General features: G+C 49.7%; 1 protein-coding gene across 3 annotated transcripts in view; it reads left to right on the forward strand.

The window, feature by feature from the left end:
* Positions 1–14,436, forward strand: part of LOC111156063 (thioredoxin domain containing 11) — a 59,579-nt gene extending 45,143 nt beyond the window's left edge. For all 3 annotated transcript variants that reach the window (XM_022516646.1, XM_022516647.1, XM_022516648.1), the window contains 5 exons: positions 1,956–2,748; positions 5,533–5,675; positions 5,995–6,104; positions 9,460–9,540; positions 13,679–14,436. In XM_022516646.1, the coding sequence (XP_022372354.1) occupies positions 1,956–2,748; positions 5,533–5,675; positions 5,995–6,104; positions 9,460–9,540; positions 13,679–14,321 (1,770 nt within the window). In that variant the 3' untranslated portion in view covers positions 14,322–14,436. The remainder of the gene's footprint in view (positions 1–1,955; positions 2,749–5,532; positions 5,676–5,994; positions 6,105–9,459; positions 9,541–13,678) is intronic.
* The last annotated feature ends 1,586 nt before the right edge of the window (positions 14,437–16,022 follow it).

Raw genomic sequence — 16,022 nt, forward strand, 5'->3', positions numbered from 1 at the left:
TAAGGACTCCTGCTGTCGTAAATATACTCCTACTTGGACTTTTTGTAAAAAAAAAATGCGTAAATACTTGAATTTTTGTGGGATTTTTTGGGGGGGAGCAGGGGGCACGGTGGGAATGGTAATCCATGGTGTCTTTGGGTGTCAGGCAGTGCCCAGATGGGGCCAGAGGGCCGCTGGGCTCCTGTGAATCATACGGGCTTGACCTTGTGAGTGTGGTGTGCTGTCAGAGCCTTAGCCACAAAGGCCTGAGATGTTTTTGTGGTGGGGGTGGGGGGAGGAAAGAAAATGAAACACTGGTTTATCTTCTTAAGTAGTCTTTTTTTATGCCTGAGAACTATTCCGTTCATTTTTCTGTACAAAGGCATATGTTTTGAATTAACAATCTCTATGAATACCATATATAGAATTGGGATTTTTTTTTTTAAATTGGAAAAGTACTCATTAAATGGCTTTGCGCACACACACGCGTACACACGTACACACACACACACACACACACACACACTTTCATGAAACAAAATCCCGAGTGACTTAACACCTTTTAACTAAGTGGCAAGATTTGATCCAAGTTAGCACGTGATTCTGTTTCAGAGAGTGGATGGAGTAAATGCCTTTGGATTATAATGACTTGCTTGTTTTTCTTATGAAACTGGCGAGGGTAGTGAAAGGTGTTCAGTTTGGAAACAGAATGAAATGTCAATCTAATCAGGCTGATACTGACCTGAGGGGAAAGCGGTTACTCTCCCCAGGACGTGGGGATGTGTGTTACCCCGAGATGCCATTCATTCCCCAGATCTTGGGCATTTGTTCTGTCCCTGGCTCTGGGGAGAACGGGAGAAATCCAGCAGGGTCCCAACCCATGAGGGTCTGTAAGCTTGTGGGGAGGAGGGCTGTCTCAGCAGGCACTTGTGAGTCTGTGGGAAGGGCTTTGGGGCCCTGAAGATACAGAGCAGAGCTCCCAGGTGAGGTAGGGTGCAGGGGCGTTAGCTCTCCTGAAGCAGCCACCCTGCTGCTCGGCCTGGGGGGCATTACTGAGGTGTGTCGGATGGAGGAGGTCCTGGCCCGGCCTTCTCTAAAGAGGGTGGGGCGACATGGGAAAGGCAGATGCAGGCCAGACTATGTTAAGTTGTATCCTCTGGGTAGTAGGGATCCATCGAATGTCATTCGGCAGAAGAGTGCTGTGCTTAGGGTGGTAATTTTAAAATCAATAGTGACAGTGTGGAGGCCAAGCAAGCAGGGGGAGAGCATGCTGTGGTGTTCTGTGACAACTGAGGGCCTGAACTGAGGCCATGGGGACTCGCAGGAAGGGGCCGGCTTTGTTGCTGAAGTCCAAGGTGGTGGGCTTGAGGGATAGCCGTTCCCACTCTGTGATGCTGATTTCTACAGGGGGAGGGGGAAGTTATGGGGGAAGGCAGGATGGATGAGTGTGGTTTGGAGCAGGTTGAATTTGAAGCCTCCTGTGAGGTGGGTGTTTATTTGGAAACAGGTTTGCTTGAAATACTGTGACCCACTCATTAGGTGTTTGGGACGTGTTCAGACCGTTAGTGAGGGTGAAGAAAGAAGACGTCATCCCTGTGGGAGAGTTACCAAGCTCTGAAGGCAAATGCACTCACCTGGGAGCTGAGATTTAAAATGTGTCCCCGGCCCCTCAGCCTCGAGGTATGTCGCAGGGGGAGCTTGGCTCTTGTCTCGTGGTGGACGGAGACGTCTGCCTCTGAGGCCCCCTCCTGCTCTACACAGTTGGCTCACTGTTAAGAGAGTGACATGATTCTGAAAGATGATCCAAGCCTCTTCCTGAATAGCTCTTGGTGTAATGGTTTCCTCTTGGATGCATGGAGAGGAAGAGCCGGCTGGGGCTTCTTGTGAATCAGGCCAGGGTGCTCTCCGGACCCAACGGCCGCGGGTCTCTCCTTCCGCCATGGTCGCGCCTCTCATGGCTCTGCCCTGTGTTTCAGATCACCGAAGTGGCCTTGGAGTACAACAACTGTCATGGGGACCAGGTGGTGGAGCGGCTCCTGCAGCACCTGCGGCGAGTGGACGGCCCGGTGTTCAGGCCTCTGGCGCCTGAACCCCCCGCGCAGCTGCCGGAGCCACCGCTGATCACGGCGTCCCCCTGCTGTAACACCGTGGTGCTGCCCCACTGGCACTCCGTCTCCAGGACCCACAACGTCTGTGAGCTGTGTGTCAATCAGACCACGGGGGGCGTCCGGCCCAGCTCGGTGGGCATGCCGCAGTGCAGCTTTTTCGAGATGGCGGCAGCTCTGGATTCTTTCTACCTCAAGGAGCAGACCTTTTATCACGTGGCGTCGGGCAGCATCGAGTGCAGCAATTTTCTGAGTTCCTACAGCCCCTTCAGCTACTACACTGCATGTTGCAGGACTATAAACAGGGCCGTGACGGGCTTCATTGATGCTGGACACAGTGTCTTTGAAACCCCAACCATCGCGCTTTCTTCCCTTGAGAAGAAATGTGAGGCCGACCCCCCAGGCTCCGTTCCTCACATTGAGGAGAACAGGTATCTCTTTCCTGAAGTGGACGTGAGTAGCACAGACTTCACAGGCCTGAGCTGCAGGACCAACAAGACCCTGAACATCTACCTTTTGGATTCAAATTTATTTTGGTTATATGCAGAGAGGCTGGGGGCTCCGAGCGCCACTCGGGTGAAGGAGTTTGCCGCAATTGTTGATGTGAAAGAAGAGTCTCACTATATCTTGGATCCAAAACAAGCCCTTAGGAAGCTCACCCTAGGTACTGTGGGCAGTTTCCTTCCCCAAACATAATGAGTATTGCTTAACTTAATACCGGTAACTTTTATCCAGGGATCTCAGTACCTTTGGTCCTGGGGGGATGTCAGTTCTGTAGCTCACTTGAAATCTTTAGACTGTGTTTGGTCACCATTTTAAAAGAAGCTAATTTTGTCTATTAGAGGGAACAGAAACTTCCTAACTCCCCATTTGGGATAAGTTTGTCATGTAACCCCTGGGGGAGATAGGAGCCCAACGTTCCAGATGGGCAGTGCCTGTCCCGTTTCTGAGTGGGAGGGAGCTGTGTGGGGTGGGCCCCTGGCTGCAGGAAGGGCAGTGGGGTGGAGAGCTGTTGTGCTGGGAGCGTCCCGGGGAGCTGATGAACGGGACCCCGACGGCAGCGCCATTCTAAAAGAGCTTAAACAGGAAGCGGTGAGGCGTAGAACCACCTGCCCTCCCTTTGGTCTCAGGTCTGGATGTACAGGTATCAAGGCCGACAGACCCAGTTTGCTCGGTTGCTGTTTTGGCCTCCTTGAAAAATGCGGCTCTGACCTTGGTGCCTAGATTGTAACAGACAAGTGTCAAGTGCGGTAAACAAGTGTCTGTTGCAAACCAGCAGGAACCACTTTGGGGGTGGGGAGGTCCGTTCCGGGAAAGCGTCGCGAACTTGCCCTTGGCGCTTGGTGCCAGCAGTGAACTAACCGCCGCTGTCCCGTTCCCAGGGCTTTGCTGACATCCTTGATGTCCGTGCAAGGCAGTGAGAATTCAAAAGCCGTGTTAGTTCAGCCTCAGTGGAGACACAGGGAAAGTCAGTGTTTGCCAGGTGGAGACAGGAGGAGTTCCGTAGGGAGGGAAACCTTTTATTTCCAAGTTTTAGAGGGTGTGAAGGCAAGAGGAAACTCAAAGACCCCTAAATAATAGTCCTGTTAGCGTCTTCGTTTAAGCCCAGGTGACGCTTGTTTCTGTTATTGGACACTTTTGGAGAAGCTTATGTAAATGTTGATTTACTTAATGTCAAATTATATATTATAAATGTGATGCTCTTAAGTGTTCAGAGGAGCCCTGTGACCACTCCCTCTCTGAACTGCATTCTGTATCGATACTACAAATTGTTCCTGATTTGTGTTTTCTCTTTTTTTTTTTTTTAAGATTTTATTTATTTATTTGACAGACCGAGATCACAAGTAGGCAGAGAGGCAAGTAGAGAGAGAGAGGGGAAAGCATGCTTCCAGCTAAGCAGAGAGCCTGATGTGGGGTTCGATCCCAGGACCCTGGGATCATGACCTGAGCCGAAGGCAGAGATTTTAACCCACTGAGCCACCCAGGCGCCCCTTGATTTGTGTTTTCTAAAGTTACATTTTGGTAGACCAAGTTTTCTTTCTGTTCCTTTTTTTTTTTTTTTTAAGGTTTTTTTATTTGCTTACTAGCGATAGCAAGAGAGAGCACAAGCTGGGGGGTGGGGGTGAGGAGAGGGAGAAGCAGGCTCCCCACTGAGCAGGGATCCCGATGCTGGGCTCCATCCCAGGACCCTGAGATCAGGACCCTGAGATCATGACCTGGGCGGAAGGCAGTCCTCAGACTGAGGACTGAGCCACCCAGGCACCACCCCCTCCCCGAGTTTTCTTAAAGTGAAACAAGCCTGTTTTTAGAGGGATGTTCATTGGACTTTATAATTCCATTCAGTAATATACTTAGCATTCAGTGAGCCCATAATGATGTTCAGTTTGAATTTAGGGTCTTCCCAAAGAGGGCTTCTTCAGATTTCTTGTGATCTTCTGTATCTACTCTGCCACATACATCTAGCGCAGGTTTTTTTTGTCCTATAGTTGGTGACATTTGAAGGGTCCTCATTAAAAAATGCCTGTGTGTCGTTGGTTTGCAGAGTTGACTCTTCAGTCAGCTTCTCTGGGCCAGTTTAGGGATTTAGGGTTTGTTCGCATGAGGAGAGAATTTTTGGTTTTAAGTTTCAGAAACTTAGCCAAGTAAGTCACTCCGATGCCGACGGTGACCTGTCTTTAGTATGTGTGTGCCACCCTTCACACTTCCTCCTCCCTGTGTGGAACACATCGGTGTTGATCAGGACCTCAAGATGGAGAGAGTTAGAAGAAGGAGAAAGAAGGGAGAACGCAGCCGATCGTCCTGCTTCGGACAGACAACCAAGCAGTCTGAGGACAGTGGAGTTTATGGGGAAGGGAAAGCTGTCGGGTCAAGTTAGGTGTTTGGATTGCATGTGGGTTTCATTTATAGGTTTTCCCACTAAATATAATTGAGCTCTTTTCCCTAAACTTTCAAGAAGGAAACTTGAAGAACTCGAATAAACAAAGACCACAGCTCCATAGCTCCCTGTCCTTGAATTAATGAGCACGAGAGACACCTGTCCACTAGCGGCCGCTTGCGTAGTAGCTGTCTTTGTAGTGGTGTTCAGAGGTCTTGGGATTGTAGGCTGAAATCTCTTAAAGATTGTGGCATGATGATCTTTGCAGTCTCGGGTGTCTTATCTGTGGACCGATCCCGTGAGCAAAAAAAAGAGAATTCCTAGACTGTAAATACCAGAGCACCTGACACTGCATAGCATTTTGTTACCTAAGTAATCGCTGTCTGGGGGGTCCTCTCGGAGCTACACACGGTGCCGCGCCGGGCAGCTGTGATCAGGGTTTTACCTGCAGGTGAAGTGTTAAAAATGTAAGCCTGTGAAGCCAGCCCGGTTTTTTAAATGTAGCCTAAAAGTAGGCCAGCTACTCTCTCCATACTTGGCGAAGAGCTGATCTCATTTTCTCTTTATTTTTAGAGTCTTTTATTCAAAACTTCAGCGTTCTCTACAGTCCCTTGAAAAGGCATCTCATTGGAAGTGACTCTGCCCAGTTCCCTTCTCAGCATCTAATCACTGAAGTGACAACTGATACCTTTTGGGAAGTGGTCCTCCAAAAACAGGTATGGAATCAGGGGAGAGGCAGAAATCACACCATCGCTCCCTATTGAAATGTCCCCAGAGCCGCGGTTGTGGGGTGAGCCTTCAGGTTTGATATGCAGGTTAATCACATGGCAGTCTTCTCCCACAACACGCATGAGTTACATGCTGGTTTTCTAACTGCAAAAAGTCCTTAAAGCACATAATTGGAAAGATCTAAAAATGAAAATTTTCATAATTGGTGCATAAGCAGCATTTCTTGAATGCCTGCTGGGTTCTGAGCACAGTGAGGATGTGAGCCCACTTCCTAGGGCCACTAACAGCCATCTTTCCCTCCCCCAGGACGTTTTGCTGCTTTATTACGCTCCGTGGTGCGGCTTCTGTCTATCCCTCAATCATGTCTTTATCCAGTTCGCTCGCCTCCTGCCGACGGATACATTCACTGTGGCGAGGTAAGGGAGCCTGCGGTGCTTCGGGCCTGTGCCCGTCTTCCCTCCTTACGGCCTAGCCATATGGTTTGCAAGGGTCTGCCCGCTGTTCGTTAACCTTGGGTAAGGCTTGCTGCGATTGAACTGTCAGTTTGAAGCCATGAGCAAAACCTCATTGAGACCGAAGCTTTCCTGATGCGTTCTGAGTGTTCTTTCCGTGGTGTCGAGTGTGTTTAGCCCTGATTGAATTCAGGGAGGGTGAGTGTGGGAGCAGCGCTGACCTGGTTGCTAAGACAACCCCCGCATTGGCCGACTCTCCAGAACAGCATGGGAATGGTGCCCACCGACTTCCACCGACTTCCATGCGCTGTGGCCTTGGCACAGGGGAAGGGGGCCCAGTGCCCGATGTGCTGCCAACCGGCCCTGGGACCTGGAGCAAATCTCTCCGCCAGGTCTGGTTTCCCTCCTCACTCTTGAAATTAGGAGGAAGGATTGGTTGATATCTATGTGTTCTAGTTTTTTGATTTTGTGGGCAACTGGATGTGGCCTCTGTACTAAGCAAAACAATTTTTAAATCCTTGTTTTGTAAAAAACAAGCATCAAATGAAGAATTTTTGGAAAAGGTACTAAACTGTTTGGGGCAGGGCTTGTTTAGACTTCAGCCTTCCAGACAGAATTAAACATAAAAGATTAAATCATAGGACAGAATAGAATAACAAAGAATGCTGGGTTTGCTTGTTCCTTTGAGAGATGGAAACTTTGCAAAGTGAAGCAGTTACAAAAAATAATTAAAGACGAACAGATTCCACTAGGAAAGGGCTCAGTGAGAGAAATGAGGAAAGTAGGCTTTAAAAAAGAACAGTAGCTATATTTTACAGCATCTGTGTTTCACCCACTGGATCTGCTGTAAGTGGTGGTTAGAACCAGATTTGAGGAGCTGCTGTGTGCCGTGAGATTTCTCTGTATACATGTTAACCCGGCCTGCTTGCTGGAGCACTCCGTGAAGCAGGTCTTAGGATCTCTTTTTACTGAGGAGGCAACTGAGTCACAGAGAGGGTAGGTAATTTGCCCAGAGTCACACAGCCTGTAAGTGAGGGACCAGGACTCAGAATCAGGTGCTCATACTCCAGACCCTGAGAAGGAACAAAGGTTTAAGGAAGTGCGGAGAGGAGAATGTGGTCTGTCTGCACAGGGGAATGTTTTTTAGTCTTGAAAAGAGGAACATTCTGACACCTGCTACAGCGTGGTTGAACCTTGAGGACTCAGTCCTAAATGAAGTACAGAGATACAAAAGGGCATGGGCGCTGGGAGGGGGTGGAGGGCTCAGTCGGTTCAGCATCTGCCTTTAGCTCAGGTCATGATCTCAGGATCCTGGAATCAAGCCTGGTTCAGTGCTCCCTGCTCAGGGGGGAGTCTGCTTCGCCCCCGCCCCTGCCTGCCCCTGCTTGTGTTCACACATTCTCTCTCTCTCAAATAAAATCTTCCAAAAAAAAAAAAAAAAAAAGACACCTGCTGTGTGATTGCCAGGTTGTGAAGTCAGAGTCAGAAAGTAGATGGTCGGTGTGGTGGCGAGTGGGGGGCTCTTGAATGGATAGAGTCTCTGTTTTGCAGGATGAAGAAATGGTTGTGGAGCTGGGTGATGGGGATGGCTGCACCCCATTATGAGTGCACTTACCACTGCCAGCTTTGGGCTCGGACGTAGTCAGGCTGGGACATTTTGTGTGTATTTTACCACAGTGAAAAACCATCTGGGGGGCAGGGGGAGTCACAGCTGGGAGGGACTCCTGGGGGAAGAAAAGACTTGGGTAGGTTTCTTCTGGAGGAGGAGAGTATAAATAAACTTAAGTGTGGAGATGACAGTCTAATAAATGTAAATTAGAACAATAACAGAGTATCATTTACACTTACTAACAGTTGCTTTTAAGTGACAGCATCTTGTGTTGATGAAGTGAAGTTGGCAATGGCAGACCTAGCTCTTGAAATGGGTGTAACCTTTTTGGAAAGCATGTTAGCAACATTTGTAGGAAAGTACAAGAATGGTTACACAGTTTTGCCTCAGTTAATTTCACTTTGGGGAATTAAGGAACTAGGACTTGGAGAGGAGCTGAGCCAGTCATTGTAGCAGGAAAGCAACAGCTAAGTACATTGGGGCTTCCAGTGTGATGGGATATTGACCCATTTATTAGAACAATGCTTTTCACATCATTAATTGAAAGGAGTCGCATATGAAATGTCTGAGCGCTGCTCTTCACATCGTGGAGGTTTGCACACCAAGCCTGAATGCGAATCCCAGAAAGAAGGTCCCGACCAGCCCAGTGGATGTTAATGATAATGTTTTTCTTTCAATTGTACTTGCTTTTTTGAAGTAAAACTCAGGAGAAGAAAAGTATTTGATGATAACGAAAGCGTTCAGTGTTACTTGTTTAAAAAATGGGACTCTGACATTTTATGTGGGCTGTCCCAGGCAGAGGCAGGAGTGCCATTTTGTTCAGTTGTTTAAAACCATTATAATTCGGCCATCCTTCTGGACAAATGCATGGCACTGATTCATTCCTAACCCCCATTATACTTTCTAGAAACTTCTGTCAAGTTAATGATTCAAAAAATTGCCATCTTTTATATGCATTGTTTGTGATGATGGACATCGGAGCCACCTGGCCAAGTGGACCTACACGGTCTGCTCCCTCCTTCTAGGATTTTTTTGTGTTTTTTTTTTTTGGTTTTTTTTTTTGCTTCTGCACCGCCTGAGCGATCCCTGCGGGCTGGGGTGGGGGGCTGCTGCACTTAGCCGAGTGCGGGCTGCAGGAGGGACCGCTGTGTCTTTCAATATTAATAAAGCACAGGGTGGGTAATTGAGCAAAGGTATCATTTTCTGTGTTAGAAAATTAAAATCTGTTAAAAAAATAAAGGTTTTGTGGCCCCGTCCAGATTCACAAAATATAAATATAAAATAGAGTGTAGTCTTTATTTTCCAGCTTTCTTATGTCTTCAGAGGCTTGATGTATTTTGCACAGTGATTTCCTTTTTCCAGAGCTGATTCAGGGATTAAAGTACTTGACCAGGCCCCATCAGGTGGGTGGACTGCTCCTGAGGTGTCAGTGAGGCATTTTGTTTTGTACTGGTTTTTTTGGGAAGCTCATTTTTACTCTCATGACGTGTCACTTCCACTCCACAAGTGAAGTGGAAAGTGGCATGTTCTGGAAGCATTGGTTCTTCTTGCCTGAATTGCAACCAGTTTGCGTTGGTCTTGTACCCACTAAGAGGGGCTGGTCAGTGTGGCCACAAAATGTTCCGGGCTCTTCTATTCTCAGAGAAGGTTATTTCAGGTTGGAGTGTCTTGGGCTGATCCTTTACTTTTTCTCATCTTTCCCTTTGCCAGGATTGATGTGTCTCAGAACGACCTTCCTTGGGAAGTTATGGCTGACCGTCTTCCCACTATCTTATTTTTTCCCTGCAACAGGTAAAGCTGATTTTTTTCTATATTTGGGCAGATGGGATTCTTTCGCCGAAAATGACATGTGTTTAAGGTACTTCACAGAAGTGAAATGCAAATTGTTACCTATTACTAAACTGTTTTGAATAAAATATATTGTTCAAATAATGCGCCCTTGGGGACCAAGGATAAAAGGGCTTTGGGGTCACAAGCTCAGATGTGGTTTTGGTAAGAACTTTGCCCCTCACAGAGTGTGTGTTCTCACGCATATGAATGTGGCCATCAGAACTTGTTTGCCTTCTTGACCATAAGAACCTACAGTGGGTGGAAAGCAAAGACCCACATTCACGGTGGGGGGCAGGACAGGCGCTCATTGTTGAGCCCCCGGATCTCAGGCCCTGCCTGCCCCAGGCTTTCACATGTGTCATTTTCTGCTGGGTCCTGCTGAAGACTACCTTGTCCCTCTTGTGCAAGTTGGAAATGGAGACTCTCCTCCCCACCGTACCCCATTCCTGGGATTCAAGGAGCCTTCTCCCCAAGTGTGCAGACTTCTGTGAATATCTGCCCTGGGGCTGTCACTTTGACGTCTTCACATTTGTCTAAGCAGACTCCAACTTCCGGTGATGACAGCAGCTACCTTGAAAGCCCAGCAGACAGGGATGGGACATAAGCAAAGGGGACGGCTTGACTTGGCAATTAGTATATGTTGGATGTGGATATTTCGCTAAAAGGGAAATTAACTCTTGGCCTTTGAAAGCTTGATAAACCAGATGTACTTTCCCTGTTTAAAAAAAGATTCCCTTTTGTTGATAAAAGAATGGGTCCTCGGGGACCAGTCATGCGGCTCTGACGGTATCTTTCCAGGGGGAAGCATTTGCAGGATTATTTCAGTGAGGTTCCTAAGTCCCGCATGTGATGTCTCCTGTTCTCATCTCCTGCGCTCACTTCTTCCGTTCATTGTAGCCACTGCCATACTTTCTGTGTCTCCAGGAGAGTGCTTCCTTCCTAGAGATTGAATCATTTCCTTGTTTTTTCCTCTTAATGTCAAGGAATTTTTGCTGGAATACTTCCTGGGGTGGTAGGGTCCTGTCACATCACACACTAAAAACGGAGTGTGACTCATCCTGTTCTGTTAACTGTCGTGATGAACCTCTTTCCTTCTAAGAAGCATTTAAAGTGCCACACGTTCAAGGGATCCCGGGCGGTAATCCTAACAATTTCATCTGTGTGGGGTGGAGGTCAGGCACGAAGTTCAATGAAGCATGGTTTTGGAATTTCAAACATAGTTTGGGAAGGTGGTAAAGTCCTAACACCCAGCACGAGCCTTTGCATGGAGACGTTCTCAGCAGCTAGAACTCGGGAGTGCGCATTGAAAGAGACAGACAATTGTGTGTTTGGGAGGCTGAGTCGGGCCGTGTGGGGGACGAAGCTTTTGTCTGAAAGCCGGCGGAGGCGGTCACTGTGGGATGAGCGTGGGTGCTCCCTGCAGCTCCGCATCCCTGAAAAGTCTAGAAGGTACATACCGGATGTGAGGAGAGTGTCCCGCTCTTTGTGAACACGCAGAGCTTGGGAAACGAAAGCCTTACTGCTCAGGAATGGAATTTTTCTTATTTCCTAAAAATAAAGAGTTGTCAGAAGTGCAGTAAGCTCCTTGTCAGCTGGTCCAAGTTGAGTGTTGGCGTGCTCAGAGGGCGTAAATGGGCCAAGGGCAGGCTTTGACCGCTCACAAGAGAGGAAATGGAAAAGGCCTTTTTCACGATGTGTGTGCTTAGGTTATTTTTAGTGAAGAGACTGTATGGGTTCCGATGAAATAGAAGTCTGCTCATGCCACTAGGTTAAAATGTGTGCAGTAAGTAGGGGATGTGTCAAGATCCTGACAGTTACTTAGGAGGAGAATTACCGGTGATGGGAGGGATGCTGCTTGTTTGCTTCGCAGCTGGTCTCCGGTGAGCAGATATTTTATAGTCGTGAACGAGAGAAACCACACGGAACGGCTTGTCCTCCCCGTGGTGTGCCCCCTGGCAGGCCCGGCTCTCCTGTGCGGGAGTGTCTTAGAGCCGCTCTGCTCGCTCCGCTCTGCGTCACGTTGTGGAAGTCGGGTGCTCTGGCCAGGCCTGGCTGAGGACATCCTGGGGTGCAGTGGCTTACTGTAGTGTGGGCCTGGGAGGGGAGCAGCCCACCCGCCCCCACTCTCCTACCCCCTTCTTTAGATAGAGTAGAGGCCTTACACCCTGTTCTTCATGTTCATATCTAGCAGTTTAGGTGCTAGAGGCATGAACGCGCTCCTAGTGAATTTAGAGCGGACTCCTACCGCAGGGCCTTTTACAGCTCCACTTCCCACATGATTCCTTTCTGGAAAGTTTGTTCATACCTTGCGTTCTTGCTACTTCTAGAAAGTCGGAAAGCTGGTCAGCACACCCTGTAGGTAGCTTCACAGAGATGGCTCTGGGACAGGACTCCAGGATAGCGTGCTGACAGGGGTCGTTCTCGGCCCTGGAAACGTCTGCACACATGCTAAGGCACCTGGGCTGCTCTCTCCCGGGGAGTTAAGTTCCTCTGTCCTAAGAGACCAGGTTTGCGCTGCATGGCTCAGCGGCAGAGCCGGCCTCTGCTCGTCCGTCCCGCCCGCGCCTCATATGGGCCAGGTTTTCAGTTGTCTGTTGAAAGGCTGGGAGGCCCCAACTCGAAGCAAGCTTCTCCAGATGAAAAAACCTGCTTTAAAGGAGGGTGTGGCTATATACTTACTCCAGATGTTTGACTGTTCCACGTATCCGAAAGTCTCCGTAAGTGTATAAAATGGTGCATGTGTGATTTTAATTTCCCTGTGATTTTTATTTCCTTGGGAAAGAGCTATCCATCAGTAGAACACTTTTTGTCTTTTCTTAGATATTTGACCACTGGCTTTGTGTGTGGAGAGGGTGTGTAAGCTTTTAACGAATGGTTTCTTGGTTGGGTTTTTTTTTTTTCTTTTTTAAGATTTTATTTGATAGAGACACAGTGAGAGAGGGAACACAAGCAGGGAGAGTGGCAAGGGAGAAGCAGGCTTCCTGCTGAGCAGAGAGCCCGATGTGGGGCTTGATCCCAGGACCCTGGGATCATGACCTGAGCTGAAGTTAGATGCTTAACAACCGAGCCACTCAGGCGCTCCTCTTGGTTGGTTTTTTAAGGCATCAGATGATTGTTTTTCGGCTAACACTCAGCGTTCAGATTAATTGGTGTCAGCCATACAGCAGTCCCGTGAGAGCAACAATGCTCTTACCACCCCTTTTACAGACGAGGCAGTGCAAGGGCACAGAGGGGCCACCTGTGTGGACGCTCAGAACCGTGAGCTGCAGCCTCGTGAGTCTGCCCAACAGATGGCTCTGGGGCCTGTATGTGGTAGAAATGTTGGTCATCAGACAGTTAAATGACAACTTCTAGAAAGGAATTTTCTACATCAGGACTTGTGACAGAGCTTTGGGGGAGCCCCATTCATACGTCACTTTCCTTCCTTATTCTGTGTTCTCAGGGTGGGGCAGCCTTAATTTCTCGGAGTCCCTTGGTTGGTCTTTTTGTCAGGGGTCAGGCTTTAGTGATACCTCCTCCACTGTGGTAATAAAAATGACTCCAGATGTTGCCAGATGCCCCTAGGGGCTTATAGTTACCCCAGTTAAGAACTCCTGCCTTGAATAATGTGTGATACATGTTGGCTGAAGAAATCTGGCTGAGTGTGCGGTCTTTCCGATTGCATCACGTGCTGTTGACAGCCGCAGAGTGACGCAGGTGATGTCCTGCCCCAGGACATCCTTCCTTACACGCCACTGGGCCTCTCAGAGCTTGCGAAGGCCACTTCGCCTACATGTTGCCGGTGCCCTCCATCCCTGGCTCAAGGCTTGGGCCCGGGAGCTTCTAGTCTTTCTCCCAAGGTGGTTATCAGAAACTGGGTTCTTTGTCCTTAGGAAGACACATACTTGAGATAAGCCACCTTAATTACAGAACGAGCATATGGGACATCCTCAGCTTTGTAGAGAAGTTTTTGCCCAGAGAACATTTTCCTTGCTGACTTTCATTAAGTAAAATCCTCGGCATGTCTCCTGGTGGAAAGCCCGGCCTTCGGTAGCAGTGTGCTTTGGACTAAGAATGTTGACGGGACTCTCACCTTTGACCCCTTTCCCTTTGTCTCCAGAAAGGACCGCAGTGTGAAATACCCCGAAGACCTTCCCATCACCCTTCCTAATCTGCTGAGGTTCATTCTGCATCACTCAGACCCCGCTTCCGCCCCCCAGAACTTAGCTAACCCTCCTACCAAAGAGTGTCTTCAGAGCGAGGCAGTCTTCCAGCAGGGGCACATCTCCCACTTGGAGAGAGAGATCCAGAAGCTGAGGGCGGAAATCAGCACCCTCCAGCAGGCGCAGGTGCAGGTGGAGGCCCAGCTGTCCAGCGCTCGCAGGGACGAGCACCGGCTGCTTCGGCAGAAGCAGACCCTGGAGAAGCAGCACAGCCTGCTCCAGCGGCACAGCGAGCAGCTGCAGGCCCTGTACGAGCAGAAAACCCACGAGCTCCAGGAGGTGGCCCGGAAGCTCCAGGAGCTGGCCGACGCCTCGGAGAACCTCCTCACCGAGAACACGTGGCTCAAGATCCTGGTGGCAACCATGGAGCGGAAGCTGGAGGGCAAGGACGGAGCCGCAGCCCTCCCGCCCCCCCGAGAGGCCGCCTCTGACCACCCCGAGCCTCCGGGTCCCCCCCGGCTACCAGGCAGCAGCCTCCCGCCTTCCAACAGCAGCTCCACGCTGGCGTCCGAAAGGAGCAATGAGAACAGGACAGACTAACTTTTAAAAGGACATGAAGAAATCAGAGGTGAAAACTGTACATTGGGAATATATTTATGCAAATTTTATTGAAATTTATTGTAAATAAAGATTTTCTCAGTGGTCTAGAAAATCAGCTTGAATGTCATTCAGCGTTTATTGAACAGGGATGACATCCCTTCCACTTATTGCACAAACTTGGTAGCTTTGAGACCGAAACAGTAGCATAGCCCATTTGAACATCTGAAAAGTTAGTCCGGATTTTCGTGGCTCAGTGTCAAAGAGTTCCCTCCCCACTCCCCGACTGTTGCTTCTGTGATGACATGCGGGATGAAAGGCTGATTCCTGACTGACCCGTCAGAAGACCAGAACACAACAGCTGGGCCATTCAGAAAGAATTCCGTGAGAGGTCATAACTTCACTAAGCCATGTGAGCGTGTGGCCCTGGCGTCATCGCTAAAAAAAGCAGCCATCGATCAACAGGAACAGTGAGCGCTCTTGCATGGCTGTTCGCTGCCTCTCCAGGCACTCCCACTTGCCTCGCAGAGACCCCCACCGATGGTGTCCCCCCCCCCCACGGCGCTGTGCGCTGGGACCCTGACCCGGCAAAGACGTTGCCCCTGGCAACCAGGGTGTAGGCGGGATGAGGGAACCTCCAGGAGCAAGACCTGGGAGAAAGTGAAGGTTCGTCATGTCAAAAACAGAACTTCACCGGCGGCGCCGGTTAAAACCTCAGGGCAAGTCTGACAGTTAAGTGATCACGTTCGGGGTCAGCCTGGGGTCCTGGGTTCCCCAGGTGAAGGCAGCCTGGGTGCGTGCTGCTGGCTGCGGAAAGTCGAGGTAGAAAGCCTGGAAGTTCTGAGATGTGAGTGGAATGGATCAGACATCCCTGCTCCTTCCATGTTGGTCTCAAGGGTCCTTTATCAGAAAACCAGCCTTCTCCCTGATCATCCCTGGGGCACCTTTGAAGGTGCCGGCCCCCTCTGGTCCACGGGCCCTCTCAGGGTCTCTGGCCTGATTCTTAGGTTCAGCCACCCCCGTTTTAGGGGCCAGGGACATCTCTCCTGTGCCAAAGCCCAGCTGCCTTACCGGGGCTCCTCAGACTACCAGCTACTCTAATCCCAACTCCCAAGCTAATTCTTCATGTTTGACCCCCAATTTAAGGGTATGCTGCTAAGATGAAGTGTTCCCTCAGCTCCCTCCTTGGGGTTCCAGGAAGAAGATGATTAGTTCAACATGCTCGTTAGAGACTTGGGTGAACCCAGAGGAGCTGCCTGCCGTCAGCCTGACCGGTGCTCCGTGAAAAGCCCACGCTGGCCACTGGTTTATGACCAAGGGTGCCGACACAGGCCGTATTTTCATCACAACAGTGGAGAGTGTGCTTATGGTGGTGGGATTAATGAACTCTGCGAGTTCACTGACATGTACACAAGAGACGCCTTGAAGATGCAGGCCGTGGGGGTGCTGGCCTGACTGAGAGCCACCATGAAGACCCTGTGCTTAACGTGAAACTCACTGCCCCTGCCGTGCGCCCTCCCGGGGATCCACTAAGGGTGGGCTGTCACGCCGCCGTTCGGGGGCCTCTCCTGGGTGCTCATTCCCTTGGAGCTCTTCAAGCAGGGTCAGGAGACTCTCCTAGGTGACCCACGGGGAAAAGTGAAGTCCAATACCCAGCAGGTGGGTGCTGCTCAGAGAAAAAGGAAACTAATGTGTGAAAAGGAG

The sequence above is a fragment of the Enhydra lutris genome, unplaced genomic scaffold, assembly GCF_002288905.1.
Source record: "Enhydra lutris kenyoni isolate GAN:26980312 unplaced genomic scaffold, ASM228890v2 scaffoldscaffold45, whole genome shotgun sequence".
NCBI lineage: Eukaryota > Metazoa > Chordata > Mammalia > Carnivora > Mustelidae > Enhydra > Enhydra lutris.